General features: G+C 40.0%; 1 protein-coding gene across 3 annotated transcripts in view; it reads left to right on the forward strand.

Moving 5' to 3' along the window:
• The first annotated feature begins 1,679 nt into the window (after positions 1-1,679).
• LOC114269896 (uncharacterized) overlaps positions 1,680-15,976 on the forward strand; it is a 68,293-nt gene continuing 53,996 nt past the window's right edge. For 2 of the 3 annotated variants that reach the window (XR_014340446.1, XM_082887813.1), the window contains exon 1: positions 1,680-2,914. Coding sequence is in view for 2 of the 3 variants with exons in the window: in XM_082887813.1 (XP_082743939.1) it covers positions 2,237-2,914 (678 nt within the window). In the remaining variant the exon portion in view is untranslated. The remainder of the gene's footprint in view (positions 2,915-15,976) is intronic. The other variant, XM_082887814.1, reaches the window with a different exon arrangement.

Raw genomic sequence — 15,976 nt, forward strand, 5'->3', positions numbered from 1 at the left:
TCTCTCACCTAGGTGATAAAATAAAAGAAGTAGTTATGGTCTCTCATTTAAGTGAAAAAAATAAAAGAAATAGTTATATTTTCTAACCATCATATGTTTGGATAAGTGGCAAAGCAAAACATGTGAAAAAGGGACATAACTATTTTTTTTTCCTTTCTTTATAGTTGAAGGGGTAACTTGATATTATAAATATTTTATAATTAATCAACTTTTTTTTTTTATACCAAAATTCACTATTTTTGGTGAGAAATGAAATAGGCTTAGTAACATTTGTTTGTTTGTTTGTTTTTTTTCCCTCACAATTTCTCATTAATTTTCACTATTTCTCACTCAATTTATAAACCAAATTTGTCTACCGTCTCAATTTTATTAGGTACACAATCAATATCTATGTATCTATCTTCAATCTATGCTACTATATTTGTGAAGACTTAAGATGGTATTTGAGAGGGGAGATTTGCGCGTTAGTACGGCCGAGCTACGATAACGCCGATTATGACGAACCGCAAGCCGCCGAGCAGAAGACCGGCCAGACACGAACCAATGCCCGGCCGAGCTATAACGCGGCTGAGTGCGTAGCAGTGTCTGATGACCAAGCTAAGAGCATCTCGGGCTAGACTGTGGGTGCGGTTAGGGCCGACACGCTTCTGATCGACCAGCCGAGGTAAGTGGTCTTCGTGTGACCGAGTATAGAGGTAGGACGGGTGGAGGCCGGCATACCTCACAACCGGTTAGCCTAATGAACCGGTCAATATCAGCTCGGCCATGAGTATCGCCCTCTGGCCCCTTCGCAAGGGACAGTCCGGCGGTGCATAGCTCGGTTGTGTGCATGTGATGGCAACTCTCCACAAGTGATAGGTCGGTCGAGTTATTCTGGTCGAGTGTGCCACCTGGACCAATGGCGTGAGGGATAGAGGAAATCTGCTCCAAGCATGCGCCAATACCGTTGGACAGTTCTGTGTGTACTGGTGGGAGGACTAAGCCTTTACACGCGTAAGGTGATGAGAGGCGAGCACTGCCACCTGTCCTGGGAAGGACAGCGGAGGTAGTGCGCGCATAATCTTGAGGCTGCATGGCCAGCCTTGAAGTATGGAGGAGGACGAACGTTAGAGGTATGCAATTTCTTTCCCAAAAAGAATACTCTCTCTCTAACAGTCTTCTTCTTCAAGTGGACTGACTTGATCGTCGGAGGGTCTATCCGGCACACCACCGCCGGGCAGCTCACCGTTTCTGTGTTGCCAGGTAGACGCCGTCAAGAAAAGTTTGGAGTACAAGGAGTACGGAAAGCAGAGGATATTTCGCTCCCGTACAGTATTAACACAAAATTATCTCATATTTTAAGTTTTCTCAAAATACCTCTATAATTGATGTTTATGTAAAAACCTATAAAACAAGGAGATAAGTTTTGCAACCAGGGTAACGAGTTTAACAAAAATAGCCCATTATCACTTGAGTCATAATACTATGTTTCAATTTTTTTTTTCTTTTTTTTTTTTGCCATTATTCTTATACTATTACTCTTGTGCGGACCATTAGTATAAAATTATTGAAAGAGGTCTAGTTTGTCTCTTGTTAGAGATCAAGATTGGACTCGTCTAATCTGTATTGTGGGCTCATTTTTGGCCCTATATTGATAATTCAAACCGTTTATATTTTAGAATTCGTTGGATACATTATTCATGTAAAAAATTAACTTAATCAGATATAGACAACTCGTGTTGGAATAAGTTTTGTATTAAAAAATGAACGGTAAAAAAATAAAATTAATTCAAATTTATAAATTTTATTATCTGATCAACTTAATTTTTTAAGTAAATATTATATTCAATAAATTCTAAAAATATAAATAAATTCTAAAAATATAAATAATTCACATTATCAAAACAAAATTCAAAAGTGAAGCTGTAGTGAAAACTGGACAAGTCTAGTCTTGTCTCTAACTGGGGCAAATTGGACTCTATTCAAAGATAGCAGCATGTAGTGAGAGAGTGATTTTTCTCCACCAATAGAAGGAAGAGACCTCACGGTTAGCCCATGAGACCGCCCCTTGATAACGCAAAAGAGGATCGATTCCTTTTTCGAACTGGAAAAATCTTTACTTTCACGTTGACACTTGAACACCTTTTCTCGTGAATTTCTTCATTAATCACTTCCATATCTACATTGTTGAACTCTCTCTCCACTCCCAAAATGTCTCTGCATTGTTGAACTCTCTGTAAATTTGCTCATTTTCTCAATGTCTGCGGCGACCACACTTCCTCTACTCACCGCCGGATTGTGCCAACCGAGACTCTCTTTTCCGTTCTCTCTCAATCTCCACCTTCCATTTCCAAGTTTTTCACGTTCGCACACCTCTCATGGACTCAAACCGTTACGAGCCTCCGCAAGTGAACCAATCTCCCAAACAACTTCAACTGTAACAGTTGAAAACGACTCGGTCTCGGACTCGACTGCCTTCGTGATCAGAGCCAAGAACAGGATTGGTCTCCTCCAATTGATCACTAGGGTTTTCAAAGTCCTAGGGCTTCGAATCGAGAAGGCCATTGTGGAATTCGAAGGTGACTTCTTAGTTAAGAGGTTCTTCGTCACTGATTCGCATGGGAATAAGATCGAAGATGGCGAGAATTTGGATCGGATTGAGAAGGCATTGATGGAGGCCATTGGTGGTGGTGGTGGTGGTGGAGAGGCGTCGATGGCCATGGCGAGTACGAGAGGGATCGTGGTGAGGAGAGCTGGATTGGTGGGGGATGATGCTGGAGATCGGAAGGCGAAGGCGAAGGCTGAGAGGATGTTTGCGTTGATGGATGGATTTCTGAAGAATGATCCAATTAGTCTTCAGAGGGACATTCTTGATCACGTTGAATACACGGTGGCGAGGTCAAGGTTCAGTTTTGATGACTTTGAGGCTTATCAGGTAATGTGGGCGTAGTTCACCCCTTTGAAATGGTGGTTATTTTAGTTGCTTTTTTGTGTTTTTTTTTTTAGGTTATTTTAGCCAATGACAAAAAAGTTGTGTTTGACGGAAAGTCTATAGCACACGCAGGCGTGTATTATAATTAAGAGCAACGATACATCTCTAATTTTAGAATCTAATTGGGCTTTGGCAGAGAATAAAAAAAATAAAATCAAAATCAAAACATCACGTCACAGTGGGATCCATCCTTATTAAAGCTCATTTACTAGAATTCTCAATCATTTGACATAATTAAGGGCGCATATGGTATACCCTTTTAAGGGTTGTGTATAGTAGAATTTTCCGTGTTTGGGATGATTTGTAGTGTTGAATAGATGATTGTGAGAGAAAAAGTAATTGATTGATAAGTAGGATGCTATATTTTGGGGTGTTTTGGGAAGGTGATTAAAAATTGTTTTTTGACTTTTTTTTGACTTTTTTGTGAGAGAGAAGTTGGTTAATAGTTGAGAAGTGACTTTTAACCCACTTTCCAAAACACTCCTTTGTCTTATTGGTTAAGGGATGATTTGAGATGTTCTAAATAAGTGCACTTTTTGACTTTTTACAAAAAAATGTGTAGAAAAGTAGAGAACGTTGGTAGAAGAGTAGAGAAAAGATGTTGATTGATGTAACCCAAATAGGTGTATGTATGCGAAAAAAGTGCACTTTTTTAGTGCATGCCAAACACCTGCTTAGTTTCAAACCATCATCCCAAACACCCCCTTTACATTAATGCTTATCAGTTAGATATGCATTTTTGTTTTTCATTTTTTTTTTTCTGCATTTGTCGTTGGTGCCTGCATTACGGGACATAGTGTGAGGGTAACTTAAAAAATAAATGTAAAATGAGATTAGAATGATTAGATGTATGTATGGGAACACAAGAAAAAGTAGAATAAGATATGAATATATGTGTGAAATGGTGAGAGTAGAACCTATTGAAGATAGATTGAGGGAAAGATGTTAAGATGGTTTGATCATGCACAATTAAAACTCATAGATGCAACGATAAAGAAGAGTGATCACCATAGATGGAAATGTTATGGGTAGGGGAAGACCTAAGTATAAGTGGACTTTGGACATGGTGGTGAAAAAAAATTACTTATATAAATTTATTTTATTTTATTGAGCATATAGCCCTTGATAGAGTTGAATGGTGAAAAAATATTCTTGTAACTGACTGATTGGGACACAAGGCTTAATTTGATTTGGTATTTGTTGTTGGTGCCCTTATTTTGGAAGACCATGAAATGCCCCCTGGTGGTGTTAAACAAGCTCTTCTTTTAAATGAAACATTTGGTTGAAAGTGTTGCATTATTTCTTTCAATTTCATGGTCAAGAAACAACTTCATTAAAAGCAAATTAACAGTCCATCAGCTACAATTCCAACTCATGATGCATCTAAACTTGTGTGACGGACACATTAGGGCTCTGTATTCCCACTTGTTCATGTAGAAAATGAATAATTTCCTATTATTTTCATATAATAAATATGATATATCTCTTACATATAAAGACAAATATATTATATATATTTGTTGTTGTGTCTGCATTTTAATGTTTTGAAAATTGGTGCGTTAGCATCTGTATAATGTATCATATTTTTTTTTTTGATCAACAACAAAGCACTTTATTGACAAATCAAAAAAAGAAAGCAAGGATAAGGCCTCCTCTTACAAAGGAAAAGGGAAAATCACAAAACTAAAGCTTAACAAAAAACTCTTAAAGCAAACATTTACATATAACACACTGCCAACCAATCTCTAACTAATAAAAAAAGTGGGACCCCCTTAAAAAGATGATTTCCCGAAACTCAAAAAGAAGTTAAATGGCACACACTATCCCATAAACAATCTATCGCTCGGGACTTATCTTCAAACACCCTCGCATTTCTTTCGAGCCATAGAACTCATGAAGTTGCAAAGACCACACTAGATCATAAAATTTTGGCTCTCGTCGATCCTCCGAAAGCGCGAAAGTGAACTTGAAGCATTTGCGCACTCCTTTGCGGGGCTACCCACATAACATCCCCCAACAAAAGCAATTTATGCCATTGAGTCAAAGCAATTGAACAATGCAAAAATAAATGATTCACGGATTCCCCATTCTTACAACACAAATAAACACCTTCACCTTAAAAAAAGCACAAGCGTTCCAAATTCTTTTGCAAAAAGGAAATTGAGAAACATGAGGACTATCGATGAGTTTATCAAAAAATGATTTACAAGAAAATATTCTAGATGAATGAAGAGCCCAAACCCTCTTGTCCTCCAAAAGAGGAGCCAAAGAGAAATTATCAATTCTGGTCTGGACAACAAAGACGCCAGCTGTGTAGCCTTCCTATCATTAAGATTTCTAGAAAAATCAAAATTCCAGGAAATTGGAGCCAAAAGTGAACAAGCTATGGAGGCAATAGAAGAGTTATGAGATCGAACCACTCTATAGAGATGTGGAAAATCAGAAGTAAAAAGAAGATTGGCCCATCCAAACATCCTCCCAAAAGCGAACACGTGCCCCATTGCCCACCCTTACAAAAAGGTGACAAGACCAACAAGTGTAGATATGCGAAATTGATTTCCAAGGAACACGACAGTTACCCCTCAGAACAACCCGTGAGTCCCTACCATTATCTTGAGTCCAATACTTACTTCTAATAACCAAATGCCATAGTGAATTACTCTCAAGTAGAAATCTCCATAACCATTTACCAAGAAGGGCCATGTTCCTAGCCAAAATGTTACCAATAGCCAAACCCTCTTTTTCCTTGGGCAATGAAACTAAATCCCAACTCACCAGATGATCCCTCTTCCCCTCATCCTTGCCCTTCCAAAGAAAATCCGTCATCAACTTTTCTAATGCCTTCGTCACCTTAACCGGTATCTTGAACAAAGATAAAAAATAAATAGGAATACCACTCAAAACCAACTTAACCGAAATGTATCTACCCCCGCGTAACAATAAAGCCTTACTCCACCCTTCCAAAAGCTAATGTATCATATTGTATCCATCTTTCTTAGCCAAAAGCTAATGCTGTACCATATGCTAAGCTCCTATAAAATTGACCGTGGCCTTTACGTACTGTTAAAGGTGTCTGAAACCTATAATCTCTTGCTCTAATTTGCACTGTGTTTCTCTCCTCCACGTCTTTTGCTACACCATTAGTATTCAACATATCATCAGGGTGTTTGGCCTTAGTTTGAGAAATAGAATGCATGCTATGAACTAGAGTTTCAACTTCAAGTCTCGACTCATGTTTGAGATATACTGTATTTTATGTCTGTGCGTGCCTCCATGAGCAAGCACCAGGTTGTAATGGATTTAGTATCCATCCTCCTTCTCCTTTATTTATTTAATTGCAGTCCTTGTATCTTCTTCACTTTTGATGAAACTGCAAATGCAAAGGGTGCAAAGCATTCAATCATTTATAGAAAGAACAATAGAATGGTCTGAGAGAATGAAAGAAGAGCACAATTTTCTTAACAGAGTTGTAGTCTTGTAAAGGTGTAACCATGCTGTCCATTTTGTTAAAGAAAATAAATTCACCTTCTGGAAAAATAAAAATTTGTGAGTGCCTATTCTGGTTGATATTTTGCAAATCAAATTGTTAAATAAAATTGAGTAAAGAGAGAAGTTAAACCACTATGTCCATAGGGAGTTATTTTATGCATAAGAAAATAAATCCACCTTCTGGAAAAATAAAAATTTGTGAGCGCCTATTCTGGTTGATATTTTGCAAATCAAATTGTTCCATAAAATTGAGTGAGAGAGAAGTTAAACCGCAATGTCCGTAGGGAGTTATTTTATGCATACTTTCAAATTACTTGGAACTTGTAAACCATCATTTTCATTTTATGCCATGTTATCCCACAATTGCATTTCTTAGGTTAATGCCTAAAGGTTCTGTTTGATATATATATATTTTCAAATCATATTGCTCCAGAAAATTGAGCAAGAGAGAAGTTAAACCACAATGTATGTAAGGCGTGACTCTATGTTTTGCTTTTCCATCTAGCTATGATACCCTCCTCTTTTCTTTGGGCTTTGGACCTTTGGTATGCAGGATAAGTGCTTGATTCATGCGACTGATCATTCTGCTATTTCAAATGAGTGACAAGATTCTTTTCCAAAATTATCATTTTCACCATACAAGCTCTCAAACATTCATGAGAACTAACATAGCCTTATGGTTGTGGAATATTGACAAAGAAAATCTTATGTTACCATCTGCAGGGGCAGAGGAAAGGGGGTCCTGGCCCCTCCAAAATTTGGGAAAGCCCAATTTTATATGAATTAACTTTTCAAAAAATTTTGTACATTGCACAATGCCCCCCAAACTCAATCTGGTACCTCCAAATTTTTTGAAAAGCCTACTCTGTATAAGGTTACCTTTCAAAATTTAATGCCTCATGTAATGCCTCCCAAAAATTTTCAATCAGGCCTCATGTTAAAAGCCATTCTTAAAAATCTTGCAATAAACAAAAAATTTAGTCATTTTATTGGTGTGAAATCATATCAATTTTTTTTTTTGTTGTTGCTAAAATCAGTGAAATTCTGCTAGACGAAAGTGATTGGGTTTTTATGTGGGTTCCTATAGTTTTTTAATTGGATCACTTGTGAAGCTTTATGAGCATAATGTTGGGATTTTCTATCAATATGAAATGGGAAAATATTTATTAATATTAAATTGGGTTTTCTTCCAGTAGCCTTTTGGTTGAAAAAAGGAAAAGGCGTAACGTTTTTTTTGAATATTTGTGTACATGCTTAATGTGGTTGGGATATATGTGTAAGATTCCTGAAAGTTTTTCTGTATATTGAATTGTAGTAATTTACAAAGAGTTCATCAGTTTATATAGCCCTGAATTTATGACTGAAAAAGGAAATACAAACTAATTCCTGTTTACACAACATGCCATATATACAATATATTCTCACACCTCCGCTCAAACTCAAGGTGTTTTAGTAGAAAACACTGAGAGTTTGCTAAGAAGAAATTGAAACCGAGTAGTAGTGTGCGTCTTGGTGAAGAAGTCCACAAATTGCAAAGCCGAGGAGACAAAAAGAAGTGAGATAGAGCCAGACTGTAGACGCCGTCGGACAAAGTGACAATCAATCTCAATGTGTTTCGTCCGTTCATGGAAGACAATATTGTGGGCAATTTAAATAGCACTGTGGTTGTCACAATAGAGTGAGGTCAGAGAAGATTGAGGTACACCCAAATCAGAGAGAAGACAGTGAAGCCAAACAAGCTCAGCAGTAGCATGAGTCATAGCATGGCACTCAGCTTCGGCAGTAGAGCGAGCAACAACAGTTTGCTTCTTGCGTTTCCAAGAGATCAAGGAATCGCCAAGAAATATACAGAAACTAGAGGTGGACTTACGATCATTAACATCACCAGCCCAATCGGAATTAGCATAGGTCACCAAGTCTAAAGAGGAAGTAGAGGACAACAGTAAGCCCTGAAAGATGGTATCTCGGAGATAGTGAAGAATGCGAACCAAAGCAGCCCAATGCGTAGAGTGAGGAGCAGTGTTGAAATTGATGTATAGAGAAATAGAGAATTGTATAATTGATGTATAGAGAAATAGAGAATTGTATTATTGATTGATTTATTGATATATATTACAATGATTCATGATTCCTATATATAGAAGAGGGTGAGTGTGTAGTAGGTGAGGAGTAGGTGAGGAGTAGGTGGAGAGTAGGTGAAGTAGGTGAGTGTGTAGTAGGTGGTAGTGGTAGGTGTGTAGTAGGTAAATTTTAACAGCCCCCTGCAAACTCAAGGGGGATAGGAACTAACCAACTTGAGTTTGGAGAGAGTAACAAAACAAGAAAATACATAAAAATAAAAGAGGATAGGAGACACTGTATGGTCGTGTCAGACCATTGGTGAAGACACTGGATGGTGGTGTCATAACGTTGTAGAGGACACTGTATGGTGGTGTCATAACGTTGTAGAGGACACTGTATGGGGGTGTCATAACGTTGCAGAGGACACTGTATGGTGGTGTCATAACGGTGTGGAGGACACTGGATGGCGGTGTCAGACCGATGTAGAAGACAGTTTATGGGGTCATGTCGGACCGTTGTAGCAGACAATGTTGTGGCAGGTGTTGTGACAGTTTACGGAGTCTTGCTGGACCCTTGTAGAAACTAACCGGAATCAATGTCGGGACAGTTTACAGAGTCTTGTCGGACCCATGAAGAAGCTAACCGGAATCAATGTCGGGACAGTTTACAGAGTCTTGTCGGACCCATAAAGGAGCTAACCGGAATCAATGTCGGGACAGTTTACAGAGTCTTGTCGGACCCCTAAAAAAGTCGTACCCTCAAAAGGTGTGCCCAATCTGTCAAAAAAGGCGTGCCATCAAAAGGCGTGCCCAAGCCATAAAAAGGTGTGCCAGATATGATGGCGAGGCACGTGAGTGCCTTGGCTGGCGCGCCCGTTTGTCGTCTGGCGTCAAGTGGCGCGCGATACGCGTGGCTGCCTCGGCTATTTAACCAAGACGGAGGCTGAGGCTGAGGCAGAAGCTGAGACAGAAAAACTGAGAGAAACCTCTGAAAAATTCTTCCTTTGCTGAGAGAGAAACTCTGTAATACGCTGTAACACTCTGTTGCCCAGAAAATGGCTTCGTCTTCCCGTGGGCTGCTCACTCTCTTTCCCGACCTCAATGAGTCAACAAGAGAGAGAACTGGTGCGGTGGCCAGTGAACCTCAACCAAACACCTCTGTGTTTGCTCCGTTGAACTTTCCGATGCGGTCGGTGGAGCAAAAAATGGCGGTGCAAACTGATATTGAGGCCAATCAGTATACTCTGAAGTCATGTGTGGAAACCATGACTGCGGTCACAAACTTGTCGCACCGGCTGCAGAGCAGGACAAATGAGGTGCAACAGTTAAACTCCCAGCTGGCTCTGCTCCAACGCATGTATAAGGATGCGCGAGCAGAGATAAGTATGCTAAAGGCAGAAAACAAGGAGCTGAAGCGGAAGGCCACCGTGATGTTCCGATTCGGAGGTCCGCCATATGCTGCAGTGGAGGAGCAGGGAATAGTGATCGTGCCCAGTGGAGTGGGAAACACGGAGGCAACACCGTCAAGGGCCGCCCAGGACGGAGGCAAGAAGAAAAGACCGGCGGAATAGGCGAAGAAGTGAGGTCGGTGGGTAGCCGTCGGCAGAAAAGAAAACAAATCTTTGGGTGTTGTGTTTGGGTTTTTTTTTTTTTTTTTTTTTTGTGTAAAATTGTGATCGGGGTTCATCTCTGAGATGAATAAAAATATGGTTTGGTGTGCAAAGTTATATTATTATTATTATTTTTATTATTATTTTTATTTTTATTTTTTTTTGTGAAAAATGGAACATAAAAAAAAAGATAAGATAAATAAATAAAAAATTCTATTTTGTGGTGAGGGAGTCGGTGAGGGAGGTGCAAAAGGTGATGAAAAGAAATAAATAAAGAAAGAGTGATGATGGATATGGGTATAGATGTAATAAAGGAATGAAAAGAAAGAAATAAATAAAGAAAGAAAAGAAGAAAAGAAAATGGGTTTGTGCAAAAGTAGACGGAGTCTGTGCAATATATTATAAGAAACATATATATATATATATAGATATATATTAAAATAAAAGAAAGTTGAGTGGGTTGATTAAAAAAAAAAAGATTGTGGGTGTGAAAGTGGAAAATAAAGAAAAGAAAAGAAAGAACAGCGTGTGACTTTGTTGTTTGAGAGAGAGAGACCGTGGGTTTGGTCTCACCAAAAATCAGAAAGATAGAGAGAGCCCCCCTGTTTGGTTTTCTCTTTCTTCTTTATGCTCCTTAAGAGACACAGCCAACGCACAGATGGAAAGACCTAACAAAGGCCCTGCGGGCATTATTTTGCGAGTAGCTGCCAATCTTATACCAAATACAGACGCAAAGAGGAAGGTGGATCCAAACGCAAGGGCATCCCCTATTTCCTTCATCTCTGATGCTTGCATAAGAAAGTAAGCTGCAGCCATTAGAGATCCACCAGTAAGGCCTCCTAGAAGCGATCCTTTGCTTCCTGTTCTTGTATAGGCAAAAAGACCACCAACAAGGAGAAGCACTCCGTAGGCTGCAGAGGTAGCAGGGGCAAGGTCTCCGCCCAGTTGAGAGTTGCATCGATGAAAGGGACCACTAGTAGTACAAGTGGACTCAGAATTTCTGTTGAAGAGGAGGCATTGTCTTTGTCTTCCCCTGAAGCTAAAGCTAGGGCTTGTGGAAGAAATGCCCGAAAATCTCCTTCTTCTTCCTGTACTTCCTCTCAGATCGAGAATCGACGACAATGGAAAAATCGGAGGCTTATTTGTAGCTGCAGCTGGTATTACTATTAGACACACACAGCGACACTGACAGGACGCCATCGTCCCCCTCAATTGACGGCGGCGCAACCTCCCTCCTCAACCAGGTACCAAACGCTGAACCCAACCAAGTCAGAAAAAGCAAAATACGGTGTGCTGTCTGTGGTTTGTGCACTCAGCAGGTTGAAGAAAGGAAATTTCAAGGTACGTGTAGAAAATTTTAGCAGACTAGGTTGAGGTCTGGCGGACGGCTAAGGTGAAGTTGCCGCCCGCCGGTGAAGCGAAAATATTAGGTTCTAAACCTGCTCTGATACCATGTTGAAATTGATGTATAGAGAAATAGAGAATTGTATTATTGATTGATTTATTGATATATATTACAATGATTCATGATTCCTATATATAGAAGAGGGTGAGTGTGTAGTAGGTGAGGAGTAGGTGAGGAGTAGGTGGAGAGTAGGTGAAGTAGGTGAGTGTGTAGTAGGTGGTAGTGGTAGGTGTGTAGTAGGTAAATTTTAACAAGCAGAAATGAACTGACTAACCACATGAACAACATAAGCAAGATCAGGGCGAGTGACGGTCAAATAAACTGAACAATTGACAAGTTCACGATAGAAAGTGGGATCATTCAGAGGGACACCATCAGTATAGTTGAGCTTTACATTAAGCTCAATAGGGGTGTTAGAAACCTTAGTATTAGTAAGACCGGCACGGTGAATAACCCCATTAGCAGACTTGGCCTGAGACAGAAAATAGCTCTTTGGAGAAGAAGTAACCTCAATACTAAGAAAATACCGCAATGGACCCAGATCATTCATTTCGAAGGTGTAGAAGAGATGTTGCTTGACCGAAGAGATGTTGCTTGACTGAAGAGATAGCAGAAGAGTCAGAGCCAGTGATGATCATATCATCCACATAGAGTAAGAGAGCAACAAAACCAGTCGATGTATGTCTCAGAAACAAAGTAGAGTCAAAGCAGAAGAATGAAACCCAAGGTCGGTAACAGTAGTTTGAAAGCGATCATATCAAGTACGAGGAGATTGCTTCAAACCATATAGAGCACGTCGAAAATGACAAACCTGCCTAGAGGAGTAGAGAAGGCCAGGGGGAGGACGCATGTAGACCTCCTCAGTGAGATGACCATTAAGAAAAGCATTCTTAACGTCCATCTGATAGAGAGGCCAATGTCGAACAGCAGCAACAGAAATCAAGGTACGAACAATAGTTATCTTGGCAACAGGGGCAAATGTCTCCTCATAATCAATACCATACTCCAGCGAGAAACCCTTAGCAGCCAAGCGAGCTTTGTATCGCTTGAGAGAACCATCAGAATGAGTCTTGACTTTATAGACCCATTTGCAACCAATCAGATTCTTGCCAACAGGCAAAGGAATCAACTCCCAAGTGTTAGTCTTCTGCAAGGCAAATAACTCATCCTCCATAGCTTGAACCCAATTAGGATCTTGACAGGCCTCCGTGTAAGACTAAGGTTCTGAAAAGAATGACTAACAGATAAAAAAAAATACGATAGGAAGTAGAAAAACATATATTAAACCAACCCAACCTGTTTGGAGGATGACGCTCACGAGTAGGATATTGGTGTGCAGCAGGATCAGAATCGTTAGAAGCAGGAGGATCAACAGCAGGGGTAGAGACAACTGGTGAAAGAGGAGCCTTGCGATGAGAACAAACTAACAACGGAGGAGGAGAAGCAACCGAAGGTGAAACAAGAGGAGAAGATGGAACAAGCTCATGAGGAACAGTGGAGATGTACTCGTCAGACAGGACCTTAGAAGGAAATGGATCAATATGAACCAAATCCTCTTGGAAACTGGGGCGGTGAGAGGAGGAAGCTAAAAGTAAGGTAGATGTTCGAGAAAGGCAACATGGTGGGAGACATAAAGGCGACGGGAAACAGGGTCATAACAGCGATAATCTTTCTGAGTGAGACTATAACCCAAAAAGACACATAGGACAGACCGGACATTAAGTTTGGTCTTATCTTTACGAGGTAAAAGGACAAAACAAGCAGACCCAAACCAGTGTTATTAGAGGCGTGACTAAGCGCTCGCCTAAGCGCTAAGCGAGGCGAGGCGAGGCAACGATGTAGCGCTTCATACTCACTGAGGTGAGGCGAAATGGTGAGGCGAAGTCGAAGCGCATGAGGCGAGGCTTAGGCGACGAAGCGAAAGGCAATTCGAAGCGACGCTTCATTAATTTCGGTCTAATTTCAGTTCGAAACCCTAAGTCGACTTCCTCTCAGTCGACGTTTGCTTCGAACGACCTGACTGACTATCTGCGGCTGCTTCTTCCTTCTTCGGACATCGTTTCGGTCGATTATCAAAGGTGAGTTCCTTTCTTTCTTCTTCTTCTTCTTCTTCTTCCTTTTTACTCCTGCTGCTGCTGCGTCTTCGTCTTCGTCTTTTTTTCTTCTTTTCTTCTTCTTCCTTTCGTCTCTTCTTCCTTTCTTCATCTTTTTTTTTTCGACTCTGACTTGAAAAATTATACCCTGTAGGCAGACCTTTTTTTCTTTTAATTAATTAATTAATTAATTAATTATTTTTATTTTTTTATACTTTGTTGCTTTGAAAAATTATACTCTCTTCTTCCTTCTTTCCTTCCTTTCTCTCTCTCTCTCTCTCTCTCTCTCTCCTGGTTCTGTTAATTATTTTGTTAACTCTACTCTGTTAATTTTTTTTCTCTCCTTGTCTTCTTTCTTTTTTTTAATTATTTTTTTGTATTATTTTACAATTATTTTTCTATGCTAATTATATAATTATTTTGTTGAAAAAATTTCAATTAATTTTGCTGAAAAATTTCAATTATTTAATGAAAAAATTTCAATTATTTAATGAAAAAATTTCAATTAATTTTGCTGAATTTTTTAAATTATTTTGCTAAAAAAAATTCAATTATTTAAGATGATTTTTAGAACCTTTGGATTGTTGGATTGTATTTGTCTTTGTTGGATATTTTCTGTTGTTTATGGATATTTAGTATGTGGAATGATAAATGTATGATGGTTCTTGAAAATATTTATATTTTTGTCTATACTATTTATTTAAAAAAAATATCGTTTGTGGTCGCCTCGATTCGATGAAGCCCTCGCCTCGCGCTTGGGCGTTAGGAGACCTTGTCGCCTCGGTTTGCTTTTCGCCTTAAAAAACACTGACCTAAACACACGAATGAGGGAGTAATTAGGAAGTTGGGAAAACAGAGCCTCATAAGGAGACCGACCAGAAAGAAAGGGGGTAGGCATACGGTTGAGAAGAAAAGCAGCAGTAAGAACTGCTTCACCCCAAAAGGAGCCGGAACGGAGGCAGAGAGAAGGAAAGACTTAGCTGTCTCAAGAAGATGACGGTATTTATGCTCAGCTCGAGTACAAGAAGTTTGGTGAATGGTACCCAATTTGGCCAAGTATTCATAGAATTCAGTTTTGTAAGAAAAATTGATATAGAGAGAAATTGTATGTATTATGATTGATGTTATTGATTTTTGATGTGTTGTTGTTATAATTGATATTACAAGGATTCCTATTATATAGAAGATGATTTGGGTAGTAGGTGAGTGTGTGTGGTAGGTGTAGGAAAGTAGGTGAAGTAGGTGAGTGTGTGTGGTAGTGGAGGTGGTAGGTGGAGTGGGTTATGGTAAATTCTAACAGCCCCCCGCAAACTCAAGGAGGATAGAAACTAACCAACTTGAGTTTGAAGAGAGGAACAAAACAAGAAAATACATAAAAAAAAAGGATAGGAGACACTGTATGGTCGTGTCAGACCGTTGGTGAAGACACTGTATGGTGGTGTCATAACGTTGTAGAGGACACTGTATGGCGGTGTCAGACCGCTGTAGAAGACAGTTTATGGGGTCATGTCGGACCGTTGTAGAAGACAGTTTATGGTGTTATGTCGGACCGTTGTAGCAGACAGTTTACGGAGTCTTGTCGGACCCTTGTAGAAACTAACCGGAATCAATGTCGGGACAGTTTACAGAGTCTTGTCGGACCCTTGTAGAAACTAACCGGAATCTATGTCGGGACAGTTTACAGAGTCTTGTCGGACCCTTGTAGAAACTAACCGGAATCTATGTCGGGACAGTTTACAGAGTCTTGTCGGACCCTTGTAGAAACTAACCGGAATCAATGTCGGGACAGTTTACAGAGTCTTGTCGGACCCTTGTAGAAACTAACCGGAATCTATGTCGGGACAGTTTACAGAGTCTTGTCGGACCCTTGTAGAAACTAACCGGAATCTATGTCGGGACAGTTTACAGAGTCTTGTCGGACCCTTGTAGAAACTAACCGGAATCAATGTCGGGACAGTTTACAGAGTCTTGTCGGACCCTTGAAAAAGCTAACCGGTATCAAATGTCGGGACAGTTTATAGAGTCTTGTCGGACCCTTGAAAAAGCTAACCGGTATCAAATGTCGGGACAGTTTATAGAGTCTTGTCGGACCCTTGGAAAAGTGGCACCCTCAAAAGGTGTGCCCAATTTTGTCAAAAGGCGTGCCATCAAAAGGCGTGCCCAATTCATCAAAAGGTGTGCCGGACATGATGGCGAGGCACGTGGGCGCCTTGGCGTGCGTGCCCGTTTGTCGGCTGGTGGTAAGAGGCGCGCGATGCGCGTGGCTGCCTCGGCTATAAGACAGAGGCTGAGGCTGAGGCAAAAAAACCTGCGAGAGATATTCTGAGAGAGATTCTGTAACACTCTGT

This window comes from Camellia sinensis, chromosome 9 (assembly GCF_055761805.1).
Source record: "Camellia sinensis isolate YWXY chromosome 9, ASM5576180v1, whole genome shotgun sequence".
In the NCBI taxonomy this organism is placed as follows: Eukaryota; Viridiplantae; Streptophyta; class Magnoliopsida; order Ericales; family Theaceae; genus Camellia; species Camellia sinensis.